General features: G+C 53.5%; 7 protein-coding genes across 7 annotated transcripts; 5 read left to right on the plus strand and 2 right to left on the minus strand.

The window, feature by feature from the left end:
* Positions 1-2,770: 2,770 nt before the first annotated feature.
* On the plus strand, positions 2,771-4,564 carry CCOS01_14941 (cytochrome P450; the record flags this gene model as incomplete). The annotated part of the gene is made up of 4 exons (XM_060463083.1): positions 2,771-3,236; positions 3,281-3,358; positions 3,425-4,179; positions 4,244-4,564. The coding sequence occupies 4 exons, from the start codon at positions 2,771-2,773 to the stop codon at positions 4,562-4,564; spliced, it is 1,620 nt and encodes a 539-aa protein (XP_060306268.1).
* A 1,047-nt stretch (positions 4,565-5,611) lies between these two features.
* Positions 5,612-6,988, plus strand: CCOS01_14942 (PHB depolymerase family esterase; the record flags this gene model as incomplete). Its single annotated transcript, XM_060463084.1, has 5 exons — positions 5,612-6,064; positions 6,145-6,516; positions 6,575-6,649; positions 6,711-6,881; positions 6,938-6,988. The coding sequence occupies 5 exons, from the start codon at positions 5,612-5,614 to the stop codon at positions 6,986-6,988; spliced, it is 1,122 nt and encodes a 373-aa protein (XP_060306269.1).
* Positions 6,989-9,318: 2,330 nt separating this feature from the next.
* CCOS01_14943 (transmembrane amino acid transporter) lies at positions 9,319-11,100 on the plus strand (the record flags this gene model as incomplete). The annotated part of the gene is made up of 1 exon (XM_060463085.1): positions 9,319-11,100. The coding sequence occupies one exon, from the start codon at positions 9,319-9,321 to the stop codon at positions 11,098-11,100; it is 1,782 nt and encodes a 593-aa protein (XP_060306270.1).
* Positions 11,101-11,331: 231 nt separating this feature from the next.
* On the minus strand, positions 11,332-12,258 carry CCOS01_14944 (uncharacterized protein; the record flags this gene model as incomplete). Its single annotated transcript, XM_060463086.1, has 1 exon — positions 11,332-12,258. The coding sequence occupies one exon, from the start codon at positions 12,256-12,258 to the stop codon at positions 11,332-11,334; it is 927 nt and encodes a 308-aa protein (XP_060306271.1).
* A 1,681-nt stretch (positions 12,259-13,939) lies between these two features.
* CCOS01_14945 (uncharacterized protein) lies at positions 13,940-14,170 on the plus strand (the record flags this gene model as incomplete). Its single annotated transcript, XM_060463087.1, has 1 exon — positions 13,940-14,170. One exon carries the CDS (start codon positions 13,940-13,942, stop codon positions 14,168-14,170), a length of 231 nt encoding a protein of 76 aa, XP_060306272.1.
* A 678-nt stretch (positions 14,171-14,848) lies between these two features.
* CCOS01_14946 (uncharacterized protein) lies at positions 14,849-15,220 on the plus strand (the record flags this gene model as incomplete). Its single annotated transcript, XM_060463088.1, has 1 exon — positions 14,849-15,220. The coding sequence occupies one exon, from the start codon at positions 14,849-14,851 to the stop codon at positions 15,218-15,220; it is 372 nt and encodes a 123-aa protein (XP_060306273.1).
* Positions 15,221-16,334: 1,114 nt separating this feature from the next.
* On the minus strand, positions 16,335-17,154 carry CCOS01_14947 (uncharacterized protein; the record flags this gene model as incomplete). Its single annotated transcript, XM_060463089.1, has 3 exons — positions 16,335-16,495; positions 16,569-16,721; positions 16,785-17,154. 3 exons carry the CDS (start codon positions 17,152-17,154, stop codon positions 16,335-16,337), a joined length of 684 nt encoding a protein of 227 aa, XP_060306274.1.
* Positions 17,155-18,410: the final 1,256 nt, after the last annotated feature.

Below are 18,410 nucleotides of genomic sequence, written 5' to 3' on the forward strand. Positions count from 1 at the left end.
GTCGGCGAATGGGCGTTGAATAGGACAGATTCCAAGGTCCATTCGAGACTGGCGGTCCTCTACGCCGAGGTGTTGGGGCTCAATGGCTTCTTTTGTAACGGCAATGGAATAGGTACTGTAGTCGAACTGGTATCCAGAAGTAAGGTAGTCTCCAATATGACGATGCCAGGCCGTTCATCTCAACGCAACCCTGGCAAGAAGACTAGTAGCAAATCGATGCCCACCCTCGGCGATCCCTTCGGGTGGCGTGCCGGTCGGCGTGGAGTGACGGCAGTTAGCCACGGCACGACTGGACAAGGCGACCTTCCAGACAAAAGCAAACACTGGGCGGTCTATGCCTGATTCAAGGCGAGCATCTGGGAGAGCTCTGACAGCATTAGAATGAGGCATAGCGACCTGCCTTTTTCTCCCCACACTGGTAGACTACACGTGTTAGCTTGAGGGGATAACCATGCATCGGCAATGGCGAGTGCGGAGAAGGCGACCAGGTTGGGGTATGCTCTCCGGGGGTTGATCGCGGCGGAAGAGTCTTCTACCGGGCGAAAGACAGGACTCGTCATGTTCGCTTTGTGGCTTTTGCTCATGTGAGCAAGAGTCGTGTCAACTCACTTTGCTCTGAAGCGGAAGTTGGGCCGCGCGCGGCAGGCAAGGAAGAGACGACGAATCTAGAGCCAGTTCAACTCTAAAACTGTGATGAAGCTTGTTTGGATGGTGGAGGCTTTTGCTGACGAGAAGAGCGGAGAGTGGAATTAGCGTAGCCTGTGCGATGGGGAAGAACTGGAGAAGCGCATTTCCCCAGTGTCACTAGATGCAAGGAGACGCTTCTCCACGTGCGGGGAGACGCCGGTTTACCCGGGGGCTGGGTAGTCTGGGCCTTGGAAACCCAACATTGGTAGCGTTTGTGACGGAGGAGCTGGAAATCGATCTCCCAAGAGAATGGAAGGTCGTTATTGAGCGCCGGGTTGTTGAGTAATCGTATCCCTACGGATATCTACACAACTCGAGAGAAGTGTGATATGCGTGTTTCGAGAGCTTCAGAGATCACTGTACGGGTGTTCCCTCGTTGTTTCTCTTGCGGATCCATTCAAATTGCCTCTGTGAAAAAGTTTGATGTTTCAAGAGTCAGGACTCTGAACAAAACACGCAAAAATCCGCTGGCAGAGGCCCTCAGATCGTTCGAGTCGCGCGGCGGCCCGACAAGCAACACCCATGTATGTATCTAACGTTGCCTCTTTCGTTGCAACCATTTGCGGGAGTCCCTGTAGATCTGACCCTCTCAAACTCCTTGACACTGACAGTTCTCTACTACGGAATCAATTTGTTTCCTTTTGCTGATTTCTTGCTTATGGATCCTACCTGCATACGCGTCCAGATGGCCTTTACTCCCCTTAATATCGGAAAACGAATGACGCTCAGAGCGGCCTGCCAAAACGAGACGTGTGAGAGGGCTATACCTGCGGCATTATCCTCGGCGTCATCTAATCTTTTTTTCCATCTACGACGTTGCACACATGACACCTTGGCATTCCCCAAATGGACACTTTTGGATTTCTTTCAACCACGGATCATGAGGTTTTAGACATAACCCGTGCTGGCTTCCCGAAGATTTAGTGCAGAGGGGTATTTGGGGTTTCGGCACGCTGCGTGACTTAGCTGCATGATGTTTTGCGCCCCCAAGAGGGGGGAGTTGAGCCGTGAGGAACGCAAAGTCCGACTGACTCGGAAAACCCGGCCTCCATGTCATGTCCCTTCAACAATCTCTTCCATCTGGGGACCCGCCGACCGAAGCCAAGTCGGCGCAGCCGTCGATCATCACTTCCAAGCCGTAGCGATAGAGTACTGACTGAGGCACTTTGTCTCTTTCGGTCCGTTGATACAAGGGCTATCGCAGACTTTACACCGCGGAAGATTCCGCCTGCTTGTCAGTCATCCGATCGAGAGAAGAATTTGACGCTTTGATCACCGCTCCGGGCACCACTGTAACGCTCCGTATGGAGACGCGACTGGAGCAGAGTAGTCGTTGATATCCAGTGCACTACAACAGTAGTCAAGAGATAATCCGTAATAATGCCGCCTACAAATCCGCTGTGTTATGTCCGTAGGGATGACCTCCGACTAGGTAGATCTCGGACCCGACGACGCGGAGCTAAAGGATGTGTTAGTACTAATCATAGGGCCGGCCGGCAACCATGATGCCGGGTTTCCGCCTTCTATTAGCGCACCCACACAAGCAGGTGGATTTATCGAGCGCTGCGGTCGTAGTCGCTGTCTCTCCCTTCAACCTGACGTCTTGAAGCACCCTTCATCGATCAGCAAAAGCACTAACACACGTTAAAAAGAGTACAAAATGTGTCATTTGAATGATGCTCTCAGCAGCCAATGTAGCGGTCCGAAAGACAATCCGTGCGAAGGTTTCGGACCGAGCCACAGCTCCGTAGTAGCTTTCTTCATCGACTCATTCGCTTCCATGCCAGAGAGAAGTCTATGTACTCCCTAGCACCTCGTGCTCTTCACAATGAGAATCGCGGCGAAAATGTTGGGCGACAGGTTAAGTAGGTACTTTGAGCCAGGTCATCCTTGGAGTCAGAGTAGCAGTCGGATTGAACGAGAAGCTTTATTCAAACTCGTAGTGAATAGGTCAAATTTAAAGAATTTTTGAATCTCGGCTCCAAAGACTGAGCCTTAATTCGTGAACCCTCATCTGTACTGGAGATAGTTTTCCGCAAGCCACTTCTGAGATAGTGTCAGGCCCCGTTCCGATCACCATATCATGGATACGAACGTATCAACTACATCAGCCAGCTGGGCAGAGTTTGCAAGCCTAAAGCTATCCTCATCGCTTCCTGCGTCCAACTCCAGCTTCTATTGGCTAGCCTTACTCGTACTAGCTTCAGTCATCGCAGCACCTCTTCGACACAAGTTCCAAGATGTCGAGATCTACCCAGTCATCAACAAGACTAAGGAGGAATACCTGACAGGCGGGAGAGCCCTCCTCGCCAAGGGAGCCAAGAAATATGGCGGCAAGCCATTCAGAGTCTTCACCGGCCAGGGCAGCACCCTCACGGTTCTGGCGCCTGAGTTCTGCCACGATGTGAAGAATGATAACCGCTTGAGCTCGACCGAGTTCCTCCTGGCCTACTGGCAGGCCGGGACACCGGGGTTCGAGCCTTACTTTAGCTCGGGAAGCGAGCTCATCCGTGAGATGATCCGAACTCATCTCACTCAGAGTGATGTTGGTGAGTCTTTGGAACCCGGCCGGTCTCACAACTTGCTCATCTAGGCCGCGCAGCCAAATTATCACAACCGCTCGCAGACGAGGCAGCCAACGCTCTGAAAGACGTCTTTACGGATAACGAAGGTACATCTAACCAATCATGTCATACCCTTACTTGAGATACTCATGTCCTCTCTAACACCATCTCAGAATGGCACGAAATCACTCTCGCCCCGACAATCGCCCAAATCGTCGCCCGCGTCTCTGCCCTGGTCTTCCTCGGCCCCGAACTCTGCCGGGACCCAACCTGGCTCACTATCACCATAAACTACCCCCAAAAAGCCATGGCCGCCGCCAAAGTCCTCCGCTCCTACCCGGCCCCCATCCGCCGCTTCGTCCACTGGTTCCTCCCCTGCTGCCGTGAGCTGCGCCAGATGCTCCGCACCGCGCGGCAGGCTATCGAGCCAATTCTGCAGAAGCGGCGCGAGCAGGAGGCCGAGAAGGGTGGGGTCGTGTTTGATAACGCGTTGGCGTGGATCGAGAAGCTGGCGAAGAAGCAGCAAGATCGGACGGCGCAGAATGCGGCGTTTCAGCAGCTTGGGTTGTCGATTCTTGCGAATGCTTCGAGTACAGATATGGTGTCGCAGAATTTGCTGGATTTATGTGTGAATCCGGAGGTGACGGAGGCGTTGAGGGGGGAGATTGTGAGGGAGACGAGGGGTGGGTGGAAGAGCTCGACGTTGTATAATCTGAGGCTTTTGGACAGTGTGCTGAAGGAGACGTTGCGTCTCAAGCCCATTGCGTCGGGTCAGCTACTTTCATCGACTACGCATTGTGTCATTGCTAACTTGCAAATAGTGGCTCTTGGGAGGCGCGTGATGGAAGATGGCGTGAAATTGAGTGACGGCACCGTGCTGCCCAAGACGACCGGCGTTGCCGTATCATCCGCGAACATGTGGGATCCAGTAAGACATTCCATCTCTTTTCAGTGGTTCATGCCGACCAGATCGCTAAATTTCCCTAACATAGGAGATCTATCCAAACCCAGAAACCTTTGACGGCCGACGCTTCCTTCGCATGCGCCAAGGCGGCAACAACGAGCACAACGCGCAGCTCGCGAGCGTGTCGCCGGAGCACATGGGCTTCGGGCTCGGCTCGCACGCGTGCCCAGGTCGGTTCTTTGGCGCGAGCTCTGCGAAGCTGATCATGTCTCACATCTTGCTCGGGTACGAGTTCAAGCTGGCTGATGATGTGGACAAGAGTAGTGTTGAGCCTATGCGTTTTGGGTTTTCTACTCTGGCGAATCCTAGGGCAAAGGTCCTGATCAGGCGTCGCAAGGATGCTGTCTGAGGCACGAAGGGAGACTTTATTGAGGCTTGCGTGCTGCGGATATCTGGTGTAAAAGGAAAGACAATACGGCCAGGCGACAAGGCTGTTGGAGCTACCGCCTTGTTGAGGTGACCCGGTCAAAAGCCTCGTCCTAAAGCAATCATGTCATGAAACTTGTGGAGACAATTAATCGCCTAGGAATCAGGAATAAGGAATAGCCCAGAATGATCTCAGGAGCTTTTTCGAACGAAAAGCGTGTGCGATATCGAGAAATCCGGGACATCGGCTCGACGGGCAGCAATGCGAAACCGAGAAATTTCTCGTCAATAAGCTTCTCTTTTGAGTAGCACTAATACCACGTAGCCAAGCAAGATATATTGTTTCCCGAATTGATCGCGGAGCCTCTGAGCAGTCAAACTCCCAAGAACGGGAATCTCCGTCCAAGCGATTGGCGGAAGAAGTTTCCGCGCTGAGGACTGCATGGCGGGGTTGGCTCGAGAAGCTCAACCATCATCGGAGGGGGTAACTTTTGCTGCTCGTTCTCGATACTTCTTCATCTTGAACCCGATTTCAAGCTGGAATTCACAGCCGTCTTTCCTAGGAGGCTTCCCGCAGATGCCTCCGAATAGAGTTGACTGTATTTGGGAACTGAGGCCCGCTGTCCGCGATGGAGGGGCAGAGAGCAGCCACATCTCGCCTTGAGCACACACACGTTCTCCATAGGTGAGGGATGGTTAACGTAAGGATAGGGCAGGTGTGCAGGAACAGGGACAGAAGCTTAGTAGCTGGGACTGTACATCGATGAAGCACTCCAAGTGGAAAGAATGGTACGGATGCGGCCGAGAAGTGGCGGGGGATGTGCAAGCCTGATCGACGCGATGTCACTTGGCTCACGGATACGGAGGCTTACGATCCGGGGCACTCATTGAAGCAGGCCATGTCTGCAGAAAACCTGCAGGACAGGGCTCGGCGAAGAGATAGATAAATCCTCAAAAGAAGCCTCGTCACGGACCCTTCAAAGGAGATTATTCGTGGTTCACCCGCTCGCCCCATCAACCCATCGCCGAGATGAAGTCCATCCTAGGCATGGCCCTCTGGGTACTAACCCTCCTCAACATCGCCCTCGGCGCCGAAGTCGTCCCCCGCGCAACCTTCACCGAGGTGACGGACTACGGCTCGAACCCGACAGGCACGCGCATGTGGCTCTACGTGCCGCAGAATCTCGCCGCCAAGCCCGCCATCGTCGTGGGCATCCACTGGTGCAGCGGCAGCGCGCAGGCATACTACCAGGGCAGCCAGTGGGCGCGGTACGCCGAGACGTACGGGTATATCGTGATCTACCCGCAGACGCCGTACACGCGCGACAACTGCTGGGACGTGGCGAGCAAGATGACGCTGACGCACGGCGGGGGCGGCGCGAGTAACTCCATTGCGAATATGGTGAGCTTTGTGATTGCGCAGTATGGGGCGGATAAGAGCAAGGTGTATGCGACTGGTATCTCGTCTGGTGCCATGATGACGGTATGTTTTGACTTTTGCTCACCATCTCACGTCCTCTCCTTGCCAAGTATGCTGATAGGTGGTCTTTGGTAAACTTGAAGAACGTACTGGCGGCGACATATCCCGACGTCTTCGCAGCCGGCATCGCCTACGCGGGCGTTCCGGCCGGCTGCTTCATGTCCGCGGACGACATTCCCGACTTTTGGAACTCGACATGCTCGACGGGCCAGTCCATCTGGACGCAGCAGCAGTGGGCCAACGTCGTGAACAACATGTACCCGGGGTACACGGGGGCGCGGCCCAAGATGCAGATTTATCACGGCGCGGCGGACGAAACGTTGAACGTGCAGAACTACTACGAGACGATCAAGCAGTGGACGGGTGTGTTTGGGTACTCTGCGACGCCGCAGTCGTCGGTGGCAAACTTCCCCAGGAGCCCGTATACCAAGTACGTGTTTGGGGATAAGTTGCAGGTAAGTCTTGATGCTCTAATCACTGGTTGAGACAACATGTTGATCTTTGACTTGGAAGACGTTCCTGGGTACGGGCGTGGCCCATTCGATTGATGTGTTTCCGGATGAAGACCTCAAGTGGTTCGGTTTCGTGGTAAGTCTGGACAGGATTGGCGTTCCGGTGTAGACAAGCTGACTGCTGACTGCTGCTCTAGACGCCGGTGAGCTCATCAGCTGCTGCGACGGTTCCTGCGACGACGAGCCGCGCATCTACGACGCTGCGAACCTCCACGGCGGCAGCGACAACGACCACGGCAGCCGGAGGATCCGGGACGGCACCTCAGTGGGGTCAGTGCGGCGGGATTAACTGGACGGGACCGACTGCGGTATGTTGCCACGGGGTGATGAGGAGACTGAGCTGAGTGCTGACATTTGGGGTTAGTGCGCGAGTTCGTTCACCTGTGTCAAGGTCAATGACTGTGAGTGCCGATGATGCTTCCGTGAGTCTGATTGAGTGTGCTAATGGGTGTGAAGGGTACTCGCAGTGCCAGTAGTTGCGCGGAGTGATCATGACAGTCGAGTTGATGATTGAGCTGAGCATCACCAGGAAAGGATCATGAAGGTCCGGTCGAGATGCAGATTGACGAGGATGAGGAATGTTGGTGAAAAACAAAGATTTCCCTGTTTTCAGTGTCGAGGCCCAGGTCTAGACTTCTAGAAGACAGACGAGAAGGGAAGCAATAAGCATTCGGCTGGCCTTGGCTGTTCCCTCATGACGCTGCTCGCAGGCACATGTGCACGTGTTTTCCTGTATTGATGGTGAGGTTGTGAAGATGGAATGCGACGAGGTCTGCAAGCGGCCGTGCAGCAGCGAGCGTCGGCCATCTTATGATGGTGTCGCTTTGAAAGGGCGATTGAGGGTCTAGGTAGTCCAGGTCTCAGATTTAGGGGAGAAACCCTTTCCGCGAAACATGAGCATTCCAGCGGTAAAAAGCAAACATGTGTCTCGGCAGAGGGGGACCGCGATGAGGTCTTGATCTCACAGTCTCACTTGAGACTGACGGAATGAGACAGTGGCCGATGAGTGAAGAAGTGCTCTGAATGACACCATTTGATGTTTCATGCAATCGGTCGGCGGGTGAGTGAGTGAGCAAAGGAGGACCGTGGCAGGTGACTGAGTGAATAAGTGAGTGAGTGAGGCTATTCCCGGCAGTTCGTGATCCATCAAAACGAATCCACGTGGGTCATTGAGAGGCGACCATTTGGTCATCATATTGTTGGATGGCATGGACCACGTGATGCTAGCCGCTGGTCAGCATCGGACAAGACCCGATCGTTGCTCGGGCATTGGGTTGGGTTGGGATCTTTTTTTGAATTTCGCTCCGGCAAGCCTGCAGGCCTCGACTTTTCTCATTTTTTTAGTCTCTTTTTCAAGGGTCCGTCGGGTGGCGTCATTGGCGGCCCCGCTGGAAGATTTGGTGTGAGAACCTGGAAAGTGAGTGAGAGTGAGCCACGGAGTGAATCTCATAATGAAGAACAAGAGTGACATTGACACACACAACTTCAGAGGAATGCATTTCCAACGCCCGGAATAGCAAGTGTCATGTAAAAGACATGTCTGGGACAGATCCATGATGACGAGCAATCTACTGCAGACCGAGACAGGTCTGTGAAGGGTAACGTGATCTCGTGTCTCTCCCCTGGGCCCTGTCTGAGCTTGGTGTCTCACCCCACAAGGACCGTGAGGGAAGTCGGAGCGTCGAACTCTTTTCTTCAGTCCTGTCATCACTCATTCGCGACTTGCAGAGTTCAATGTGATTCTCTCACCGCCATAAGCTGGCGGCAATTCCTCTTGTCCGGGGGCCCAGCATTGACCGTTACCATCTCCACTGAGAGGCAAGTTTGTGTGGTGCGTGGCAGGGTGAACAGTTGGTCAAGCTAGGCGCCCCTCCTCTGGCTCCTCTGGTGGCCATTGGTGCTGTTCTCGCGGCCCCAGAAGTCGCGCTTGTTCCTGCGGACTGACGTATCGCCTTCTCACGATCCTTGGTCTCAAGGGTGAGTGTGGAGAGTGAGAGAGAGCAGAGAAAGTGAGAGTGAGAGTGAGAGAGGCAGTAAACCCCATGCGGCATAGCTCCTCCTCGTCTGCATCTGCAGTACTTTCGAACCGGGTCTTTCCTGTGTTCCCGCTCTTCTCTCGTTGGTTCTTTTTCTTTTCCACTTTGTCTCTTCCCCCACCCCCGCGATAGACGTCGACTTTACACAACTTCTTCTCACCACCAATCTCGGACCCTTTCTGCCCAGTCATCCCATCCACCACAAGTATTCCTCTATTTCTTTTTTCAGCTGTGTACTCGGCTACCCATGCATAAATCCGCAGTGGGGTCCGCAAGCGGCTCGAGCTTCACCAAGTCAAGTGTCCACACCAAACATTGACCGACCTTGAAAAACAAACGTTGAAGCTTTTCATACTTTCTTCCCATCCTCTCCAATTCCCAATTCCCCACGATCCCATGACTAGAGCTGCGACCGCATCCTCGTAGTCCGCGAGCCCAAACATCCAAACTTGAACCGAGGCAACCCTTCCTCAGAGTTCGGCTCTCTCTCTCTCTCTCTTCACCTCTTCTGCATCTTTCTTCATCGTTTCAATTGCATCTTTGCATGGCCCGGGGATGCTCACAAGCATAGACTTGGCCTCCAATTTCTCTTAGTCCCCAGCATCCGTCGTGGTTGTTTACCCCAAATCCTTCCACCACTCAATAGCATCACCACGACATCATCATAGACACCACCTCTGGTCAGCATCCCCCAAAAACATCCACCGCCATGTCCGACACACCCTCGTCCACAGAGGACCGCCTGCGCAGTGCCGTAATCGCGAATCACCTCCCCTCGGGATACGGCACAAGCTTCGACGGCACACGAAACCTCTCCAACGGTGACCTCGCTCACATAAACTCCAATTCCGCCCCGAACCTCCCCGCCACCGAAAATGACGACGGCGACAACGTCGAGGAGGCATCCTCCCTCCTTCTCCCCGGCGGAGACATGCATCGCGACCTCTTCAAGATTTCGGCTAGGGAACAAACCTTGAAGCGCGCCCAGACTTTCTCCCACCCGCGCCGCACCGAGTCCGGCCACGAATCCGACCTGCCCGCCGCCGAGATGCTTCTGCCCCAGGGCTTCCGTCGCCAATTCGTCATGCAAAAACACAACTACACTGCCGCCACACTCCCCATTACCCGCAACTTTGTAGAGTTCCTCGACTTCTACGGCTCCTTCGCCGGTGAAGATCTTGCCGATTCAGACGAGGAGGCCATTCTCTCGGACGACGAGGATGAAGAGGAGGCCCAAGACAGACCCCGCGGCGCACCTACCGAGACCCGTCCGCTGCTGGGAAGACGGCGGTCCTCGCGCTTCGCCAAGAAGGCCGGCGATGCCAGCACCACAAAGACCTTCTTCACAACCCTCAAGGCCTTCATTGGCACGGGCATTATGTTCTTGCCCAAGGCCTTCAAGAACGGCGGCATCCTCTTTTCCTCTCTGACCATGCTCGTCGTGGCCGCAATCTCCATGGTGGCCTTCCACCTGCTCCTGCAGTGCCGCACCCGCTACGGCGGTGGCTACGGTGACCTGGGCAAGGAGATCTCGGGCCCGCGCATGCGCTCCCTCATCTTGGCGTCTATCACTCTGTCCCAGATTGGCTTCGTTTGCACGGGTCTCGTGTTTGTGGCCGACAACTGGTTCTCCTTCTTGAAGGCAGTAACGGGCGGCGCGAATCCCCTCGACTCAACCGCCCTCATTGCTCTGCAGGCCATTGTCATTGTGCCCCTCGCCTTCATTCGCAACATTTCCAAGCTCGGTCCAGCTGCCCTCCTCGCCGACGTCTTCATCATTATCGGCGTAGGATACATCTGGTGGTACGATATCTCGGCCCTCGCCACACGCGGCATGGACCCCTCCGTCAAGCTCTTCAACCCGAGCTCCTACACCCTCACTATCGGTGCCTCCATCTTCACGTTCGAGGGCATCGGCCTCATCATTCCCATCCAGGCCAGCATGAAGAAGCCGGAGCACTTTGAGCCCCTGTTGGCGGGCGTCATGCTCCTCATCACCTGCGTCTTCACCTCGGTCGGCGCCCTCTGCTACGCGACGTTCGGAGACCGCACAAAGATTGAAATCATCGACAACTACCCGCAAGACAGCCGCCTCGTCAACGCCGTGCAGTTCATGTACGCCCTCGCTGTCCTCGTCGGCAACCCCGTCCAGCTCTTCCCCGCCATGCGTATCATCGAGACCAAGATCTTTGGCTACCGCTCAGGCAAGAAGGATCTCCTGACAAAGTGGAAGAAGAACGCCTTCCGCACCTCCCTCGTCGCCCTCTGCATCGCCATCTCCATTGCCGGCTCCGCCAACCTCGACCGCTTTGTCGCCCTCATTGGATCATTTGCGTGCGTGCCTCTCGTCTACATTTACCCGCCTTACCTGCATCTCAAGGGCATCGCCGAGACGAGAAACCAAAAAATTTGCGATTACGCCCTCATGGCCCTTGGCCTTGTCGGCATGGTGTACACCACCGCTATCACCGTGGCCACCAGCTTCCTGTAGAAAGCGTAGAGCCCGAGAGCTCAGAGTCACAAGATTTGTAAAGACTTGAAAGACTTGAGAAGAGACTTGTTAGAGTAAAAAAAGCAGACAATGCCGGAGCGTTTGAGCTTGTATATGTGTATGTTTACGACCGGAAAACAAAATTAATACAGCGTAGAATTCATGTTCATTCATCTTTTTCGTCTACCTTATGCAATGTGTGATGGATCTAATGCCTCTCAACGCCGATAATCAATCCTCCCGCCACCGAATAGACCAATCCCCCTTTGCAAAGCTAGGCTCAACAACCTTGCCCTGTCTGACAGCCTCACACTTCTTCCTCTCCTCGCCATCCCCAACCAGAAACCCAAACACAACCCCCCTCCTGGCAGCACACCTCACCATCTCCCTCTCGTGAGCCTTCCTCTGCCCCTCAGCCCTCTTCTCCCTCATCTCCTCCGTCTCTTCAACCCTCTCCGCCCGCCCCTTCTCCCCGCCCACGCTCCCATTCACCTGGCTCTGCGTCTGCGGAGGCCTCATCCTCGTCCCGCTGCGCACAGAGAGGCTCGCCTGCACGCTAGGATCCAGCTCTGTGGATTTGGTGCGGTCTACGCCTAGCATCTCGTCGATTATGTCCTCGCCTGCGTCTTCGTCGTAGGAGCGGCGTTCGCGGAGGGAGATGCCCTCGTCCTCGTTGTCAGAGGAGGAGGATTTGGTAGTGATGACGCGCGAGGCGCGGTTTTTGCCCCGGCCATAGATTTGGTCGGGGCCTTTGCGCTCGCCGAAGAAGGTTTCTTCTACGACGTCGCAGGGGACGAGGATTCGGGTGTCGCCCTTTGTTTTCTTATGTTTTGTTCTTGCGTCGGTTTGGATTTCTTCCTCGCCTTGGAGGAAGCGGACGAATACTTGTTCGATTTCCTTGTCTAGACGGCTTGGTTTCTTTGCGCGGCAGCGGGAGGAGCAGTATTTCGCCTCGACGGGGGGTTTTTGGGTCTCGGAGGCTTTGTCCTTGTTGAAGTTTGACTTGGAGGATGTGTTTGTGGCTGCGGTCTTGCGGCTGGAGATGACGCGGCCGCAGGTGCGGCAGTAGGGCGTTTGGTCGCCGTTGGGGAGGAGGTAGAAGGGTGCCGGCGTGGCTTGGGATTTGCCCGGCCGGGACCAGGAGTCCATCCAGCTCATTGTTGTGGTGTGGAGGGGTGTTTGTTGCGGGAGTTGATGACTGTGGTTGAGGGGCCGGAGGATGGGAGTCGTGGAGATGATGGGAGCTCGGTGGGTGAGTCGAAGGCCGATGTTGAGCTGTCGTGGTCGAGGTAGCATCTAGAGGAGAATCTTGAGGACAGCGATGGTGTTTTGGAGCAAATGGACAAAGGGAAGGGAGCGAGTTTGGGGCTCGGAGGTTGTTGACCAGTGAGCTACGTCATCGATGTCATTCCCCCATTGACCAATCATCGTCTCTCATTTAAGCGTCAGTCACGAAGCCACAACATGAGACCTCAGCTTCGTCATAAGCAGACAGATTAAATGGAAGCTTGGGAATCGTGTTGAAATGCAAGATGGTCTCCAATTCTCTGGAGTGATTTGAATGGAGAAAAGTCACATTAACCTCAATACATATAGCTCTTATTGTTGCATGCTGCTTACAAGCTGCTAACATAAATGATAAGTGCTCAAGTTATAGGGAGAAGATTCTTCATAACGTCGCCTTCATGGATCCATTTGCCCCATATCGTTGACCATGGTGCCGTTCTGGATTGAGGCAATGTAGCTCTCATGTCTCTAGAGGAAGCATGCATGTGGATGCCCTCATCTATGAATGAGTAAGCCACATAGCATCTATGCCTGGGTATTGGTGTTGAGGTAAAACTCGACAGATAATCATCATCCTCATAGCTTCCCATGATTATTTCTCAAATGAAACAATCGTTCTATAGTGCTAGGTGTACTTTGTTCTTTCCTAAAGTACAATCACAAGCTCCGTAGATATGCCGATGGGAAGCTCAGCCGCCCCTTCCTACTCCTTCATGAGGCCCTCCTTCCTCTTGTGCACCACCTCACCCCCTTCCTTGGACGAAATTTCATCGCGCTTCATAGCCGTCCCTTCCCTTCCCTCACTTCGTCCGTTCTGCTCCTTCCGTCGGGTCTTCCAGACGGTCGTTCATCACGTGAGGGCGGTTGAACGACCCTTTGAGATCTTCCGGCCCTCCCTCCTCCCCAATATAAAAGACCAGCCTTTCTCCCCGACTTCACCCATCCTTCCTTTCTTCTTTCCTCTTCACCCCGACTCAGGTCCTTGACCTTGAGCTCAAAGTGGTTCCCCTCTCACTACCCCGAACAGCTTCTGGAGCCACCATCGGGGGAGTTCTTTCACTATTTCCATTCCTTGTTCGAATCCTCCGTCCAATTCAACACGAAGCAGACTGGTAAGTCTTCATCTGCGTTCTCTCCATTCGTCCGAGCAGTCGCTAACGCCATCGCAAGGTTACTCTTTGGACGGAAGGACTCGGGACCTTCAGCAGCGTCTCATGTCTCCTTCCACTCATTCCGAGGTGTCTTCATGAACGCTTCAATGTCTTCTTGAACGCTTTGAGTCCGGCACCAAGAGAATTGTATGTGGTTATCCCCTCGTCCCTTCCTTCGTCTGAGAAATTACTGATTGCCATCGCAAGTCTTGTCGTCAGACGGAAGAAATTGGCACCTCCCCTTCACACCACTCAACACTCTTTGTGAAACAGTTTCTTTTCTTCACTTTCATTGTTCGAACACTTGTTCACCTCGAGAACACCAAGTCAGCCGTAAGTATCTCATCGTCCGTCCTTTATCATCCTCGTCTGAGCAATTTCTAACTCCATCGCAAGTCTTGATGTTGGACGGCAGAGCTCAACAACCCCGAGTTGCTTGCTTGAATACTTGCTTCATAACTTGGAGCTGGCTCCAAACATTCATTGCCTGTCTACCAGAGGCACCGACAGCCAACAATAGCTTCATTCAGCGCTGGCGCTGTGGCATATTTTCGACAAATTTCATCAAGTCTGGTGTCGCCATCACCATCCGAAGCCCTCAGGTCGTCACTTGTAGCTACCAGCTGTTGTGAAGACTCGTCGACTGGGTGACAGTCTGCTTAGCAAAGAGCAGCAGCATGCGCGGAACTGCAAAACGATTTGGTGTGTATGTCCTGCTTGTGTCACCCGAGATGGTATCAGACTGACTTTTTGTAGGTGTTCCACTACCAACCCAGCCAACTACACGATTTTCCGCAATGTGGCTGTCTGGGAGGTTATTTCTGCCTGCCCAGATTCGTCCACACTCACCACGTCACGATTGGTCTGCAGCCGATAAGGGGTCAAGGACAGAATGATCCGAGGCCTCCAATACCGAGGTTGTACTGGGGGTGTCGGTGTTGCTCCTTTTTACCACTCCTATCATGGAAAGTCACTGTTCTGATATGGTGAACTCCCTCCCCTTGCCTTTGAAGGCCAGAATTAGCATCGTTCAACTAGGGGTTTGGCCCGACAGCTCTCCCAGAAAACGGAGAGTATGAAGACTACGGCAATCTTTCTTCCTTTGAAGAAGGAGATACCAGCACTACTTCTCCTCTTACCTATGGGCCCGCCACTGCCCACGGGGTCAGCGAGCACCATTGCTACCATGGAGATGGTTATGGTCCGGAGGGACGTGGCCCTATTTATACGATGGCTTGAGGGGGTTCGGTGCGAATCCCCTCAAGATATTTCGGCCCAGATACGTCATCAAGAGAAAGCTCGAGATCATCATGAAGACGCAGTTCGAGGGTCTTCAGGAAAAGCGACATCGCTTCTTTTTGGGGCCAGAGAAGAACAGGGCCCGAGGCCTTGTCGAATGGCTCAACGCCCTTTCCGACCGGCCTCTGGAGCCACCTCGACCGGCAATGCCCACACTCGCGCGGCTCGGCCTACCTAGTTCAAGGACAACTGGGTCAGGATATTTTGCTCAAAACGACTTAAGACTGTCGCACTTTCTACGAATATTTATTGTTTTTGCCTTCATCGCCTCGCCCATGTGCTCGATGACCACAGTCTGCCTCTGCCAGGCGATTTCAATCACTGAGACGAAGAATCTCGAAACATGTTCAAAACTTCAGCCCGGAATGCAGGCACTAGCCTAATTCAAGGACAGCATGCACATGATGTGGTGGGAAACCCCTCACATGTGTTGCTGTGGATCCATCTTTTGCTCCAAGCATTATCATCACTATCCGCTCCACAGCCTACTCCAAATGATCTCCAAAGACAGGCTGGCCTTGGCTCAAGGATAGTTCCTCTTGTTCAAACAGAGGTGCTCGAAGAAGGGCAGCATGATTCAGGTATGCCAACTTCTCGCCGAAGGCCCTCTCTCTTCAAATAACAGTAAAAGCTGACGTTCTTCCCGCTTGCAGAAAGATCAACCGGCGCAATTTCACCTGTGATCGCCTCTTGCGCAGAACGCGGCTGGACCTTTACGTCGAAGAAACGCCGCGGCTTTCGCGGTCCCGGGCGTGGATTGTATCTACATCAATCCTCGTACTGATGAGATCTCTCTTGGCTAATCTCGCGTGCATCATCATCAGACGGATGATTCCGAAGACGACTTCGATGGTCTCTTCAATGCCAAGGTCAAGAACATTGATATTTCTTGGGAGTCATTGAGAGGTCTTCGAAGGCCTCTTCAAATGGGGAATTCGTCTCTCACGTGAGAAAGCCGCAAAACCATTCATTGCTCTGCTACTCGAACACATCATGAAGGCCGAAGGAATGTAGCATGTTCGAATGGAGGATTAAGCATCGTGGAGGAGAATGAGCTGGACCTATGACCTGCACTGGCAGAAACATCTGGGGATCACGCAGATTCACGATGGGGTTTCGACAGTAGCGAAGCACAAATGGTGGCAACGAATCAGGAGACTAGAAGTACAAACTGAGAGCAAGAATCGCATTTGAGGACTTCAAAGAATCATCATTGCAGGCTCTCTGTACATATATGGGCAATGACTGGGTGACAACATGTATTCACGCATTGCAAAGGCTTTTGCGAGATGAGTGATTCGATGGTGTCAGAGATGGGCAAGTTGCATGGTTGATCATTGAAGCTTTTGTTATTTTACAGTCGCAACTTGGTATCTTGGCTAGCAGGGTACTATATATGTACAGCGATGCGTGTGTGAAGACACGGTATAAAGTACAAGAAAAAACCTTTCCCTTCCGGAGGCAAACGAGCTCAGCTCTTGAAGTGGCCTAGCACATTTACTGTCCAAAGGTAAACTCGGGGATATCAATGGTGGTGACGGTCCAGGTCTTGCCGCCGTCGCTGGTGGACATGTCGCCGGTGACGCCGTTGCCCTTGCCCATGGTGTTGATGTAGTTGGCGTCGGCCTTGTCGAGGATGATCTTGGTGTTGATCCAGGCTGTTGGAGGTCATTGTCAGCACACTGATTCGGTGTTTGGGAGAAATGGAAATTATGGCGGATGTGAACTTACAGTGAGCACCGACGGTGCCGCAGTCCTCGGCGGCGCACTCAACGGCGCTGCCCCAGCCCTGGGCCTCACCGTCCTTGGTGGACAGGGTGGCGACGACCTTGTCGTTGATGGAGACGGTCTGGGTGTAGTTCTGGGAGGCATCATCGAACTTGTCTGTAGGTTGATTTTCCGTTAGCAACAAGCCACAACCTCATCAACCTCAAGAGAGCAGCTTACAGTGCATGGTGATCTTGTCACCCTCAGAGGCGTCGGTGCCCTCGGTCTGAACAGGCATCTGGGAGTTGGCACCGGTGCTGAGAAGGGTGTAGGCGAAGATGGACCACTTGTCGGTGCCGGTGTTGTCGTAGTTGGAGTTGTCGGCGATGGACTGGATCAGGTCGCCGTTGGAGGTGCCCATGCCAACCCAGAGGGAGGCGCTGCCTTTGTTGTTGGAAGGGGCGGCGGGGAGGACGAGGGTGGAGGTGGCTTCGCGGATGAAGGAGTCGGAGGCGACGGGACCGGTGCTGAAGGCCGGGCCCATGGCGGCCTGGACGCCGGCGACGGCCGTGACGGCCAGGGCGGAGAGCATCTGGGTGGTGGAAGGCATATTGGCGGTGATAGTGGATGAAAGTTAAAAGTGAATGTTGGTAGTTGGTGAAGTGAAAAGAATGACTGTTTGTGAATTGAAATGGGCTGCGAACGGCTGATCGAATGCCGAGAGAGGCTAATCATCTTTCTTTATATACAAGCTTCAGTGATGATGTACCCACGCTGCCTTATTGGTGGAATCATCCAAACTAACAGTTGCCATAACGGTTCATATAATCTCGAAATGGGTTTTCTCGCCTCTGGATCCAGCAATGTTTCAACGATACAGCTTTTTAGTGGGTTTGATACTACGAATGGGCTGGACAGACGCGGGACACGCAGGGTTACAGGCATACGGAGTATTACAGACTACAGTAGGACATGTTGGCTCGCTTTCGCTCCTCTTTGAGAGATCACTAAACCCGTGGGCCAGGAGTCGAGTGTGTATTTCCCTTTTTGGCGAGATCTACATGTACGGTTGATGGACCCGGAGGACGTTGCCGGCGCCTGGTGTAACAACTCTGGGCCCTTTTGTTTTTAGATCAGGGATTCCCTGTGGACGGCTTCGACGGAGTAGTCCAGATTGCCTCCACAATACAGTATCCGTATGCACCTTACGAGACGGAGACCAATTACTATGAGATGACATGACACTGGGTCTCTGGAATGGTTCAGTCAAAGTCGGTGCGGGTTACTAATCGATGGTCGTCTAAATTGAAGCTGTCTCGTGTCTACCCTATAGAAGCGGCGTTTAAGTATCTGTTTTGGTACGCTATACGCTTATTTTGACTTTCTTGGCTGGCCATCAACGGACGTGACGCAGCAGATTTACTGCTGTGTGATGCAAAAACTTTGCATTCCTCTACGGATGATACTCCTCGGAAACAGGCACGCGCTGGCCATGTTGGGGGCCGTGTTGCCGTGTAAGAGGCCAACAGTAACCCAACGGCAATTAAAGTGACGCGCGAGTTTAATCAACTTGCCGCGGAGACTAACAGAAATAGGCGCCATCTGTGCCTATCAGACTATCAGTACGGCGAAATGTTGCCCCCTTTGTCTCCACTGGAACCACCACGCACACAACACACAAAGCCCCTACTCCATGTTCGGTGTCAAGCGAAATTGATTCGAGCTGACAAAGTGCCAAAGTGGATGGGCGATGATGACACAGGACGAACTGGCAGCACATCAGGAGTCGTCCGAAACGACAGAACCAGTCAACGAGGGGGCAATACGAGAATGCCTACTCCGTTTGCGACCCAGTCTCATCAGTAG

Source organism: Colletotrichum costaricense (assembly GCF_030867565.1).
Source record: "Colletotrichum costaricense strain IMI 309622 chromosome Unknown Scaffold_22.1, whole genome shotgun sequence".
NCBI lineage: Eukaryota > Fungi > Ascomycota > Sordariomycetes > Glomerellales > Glomerellaceae > Colletotrichum > Colletotrichum costaricense.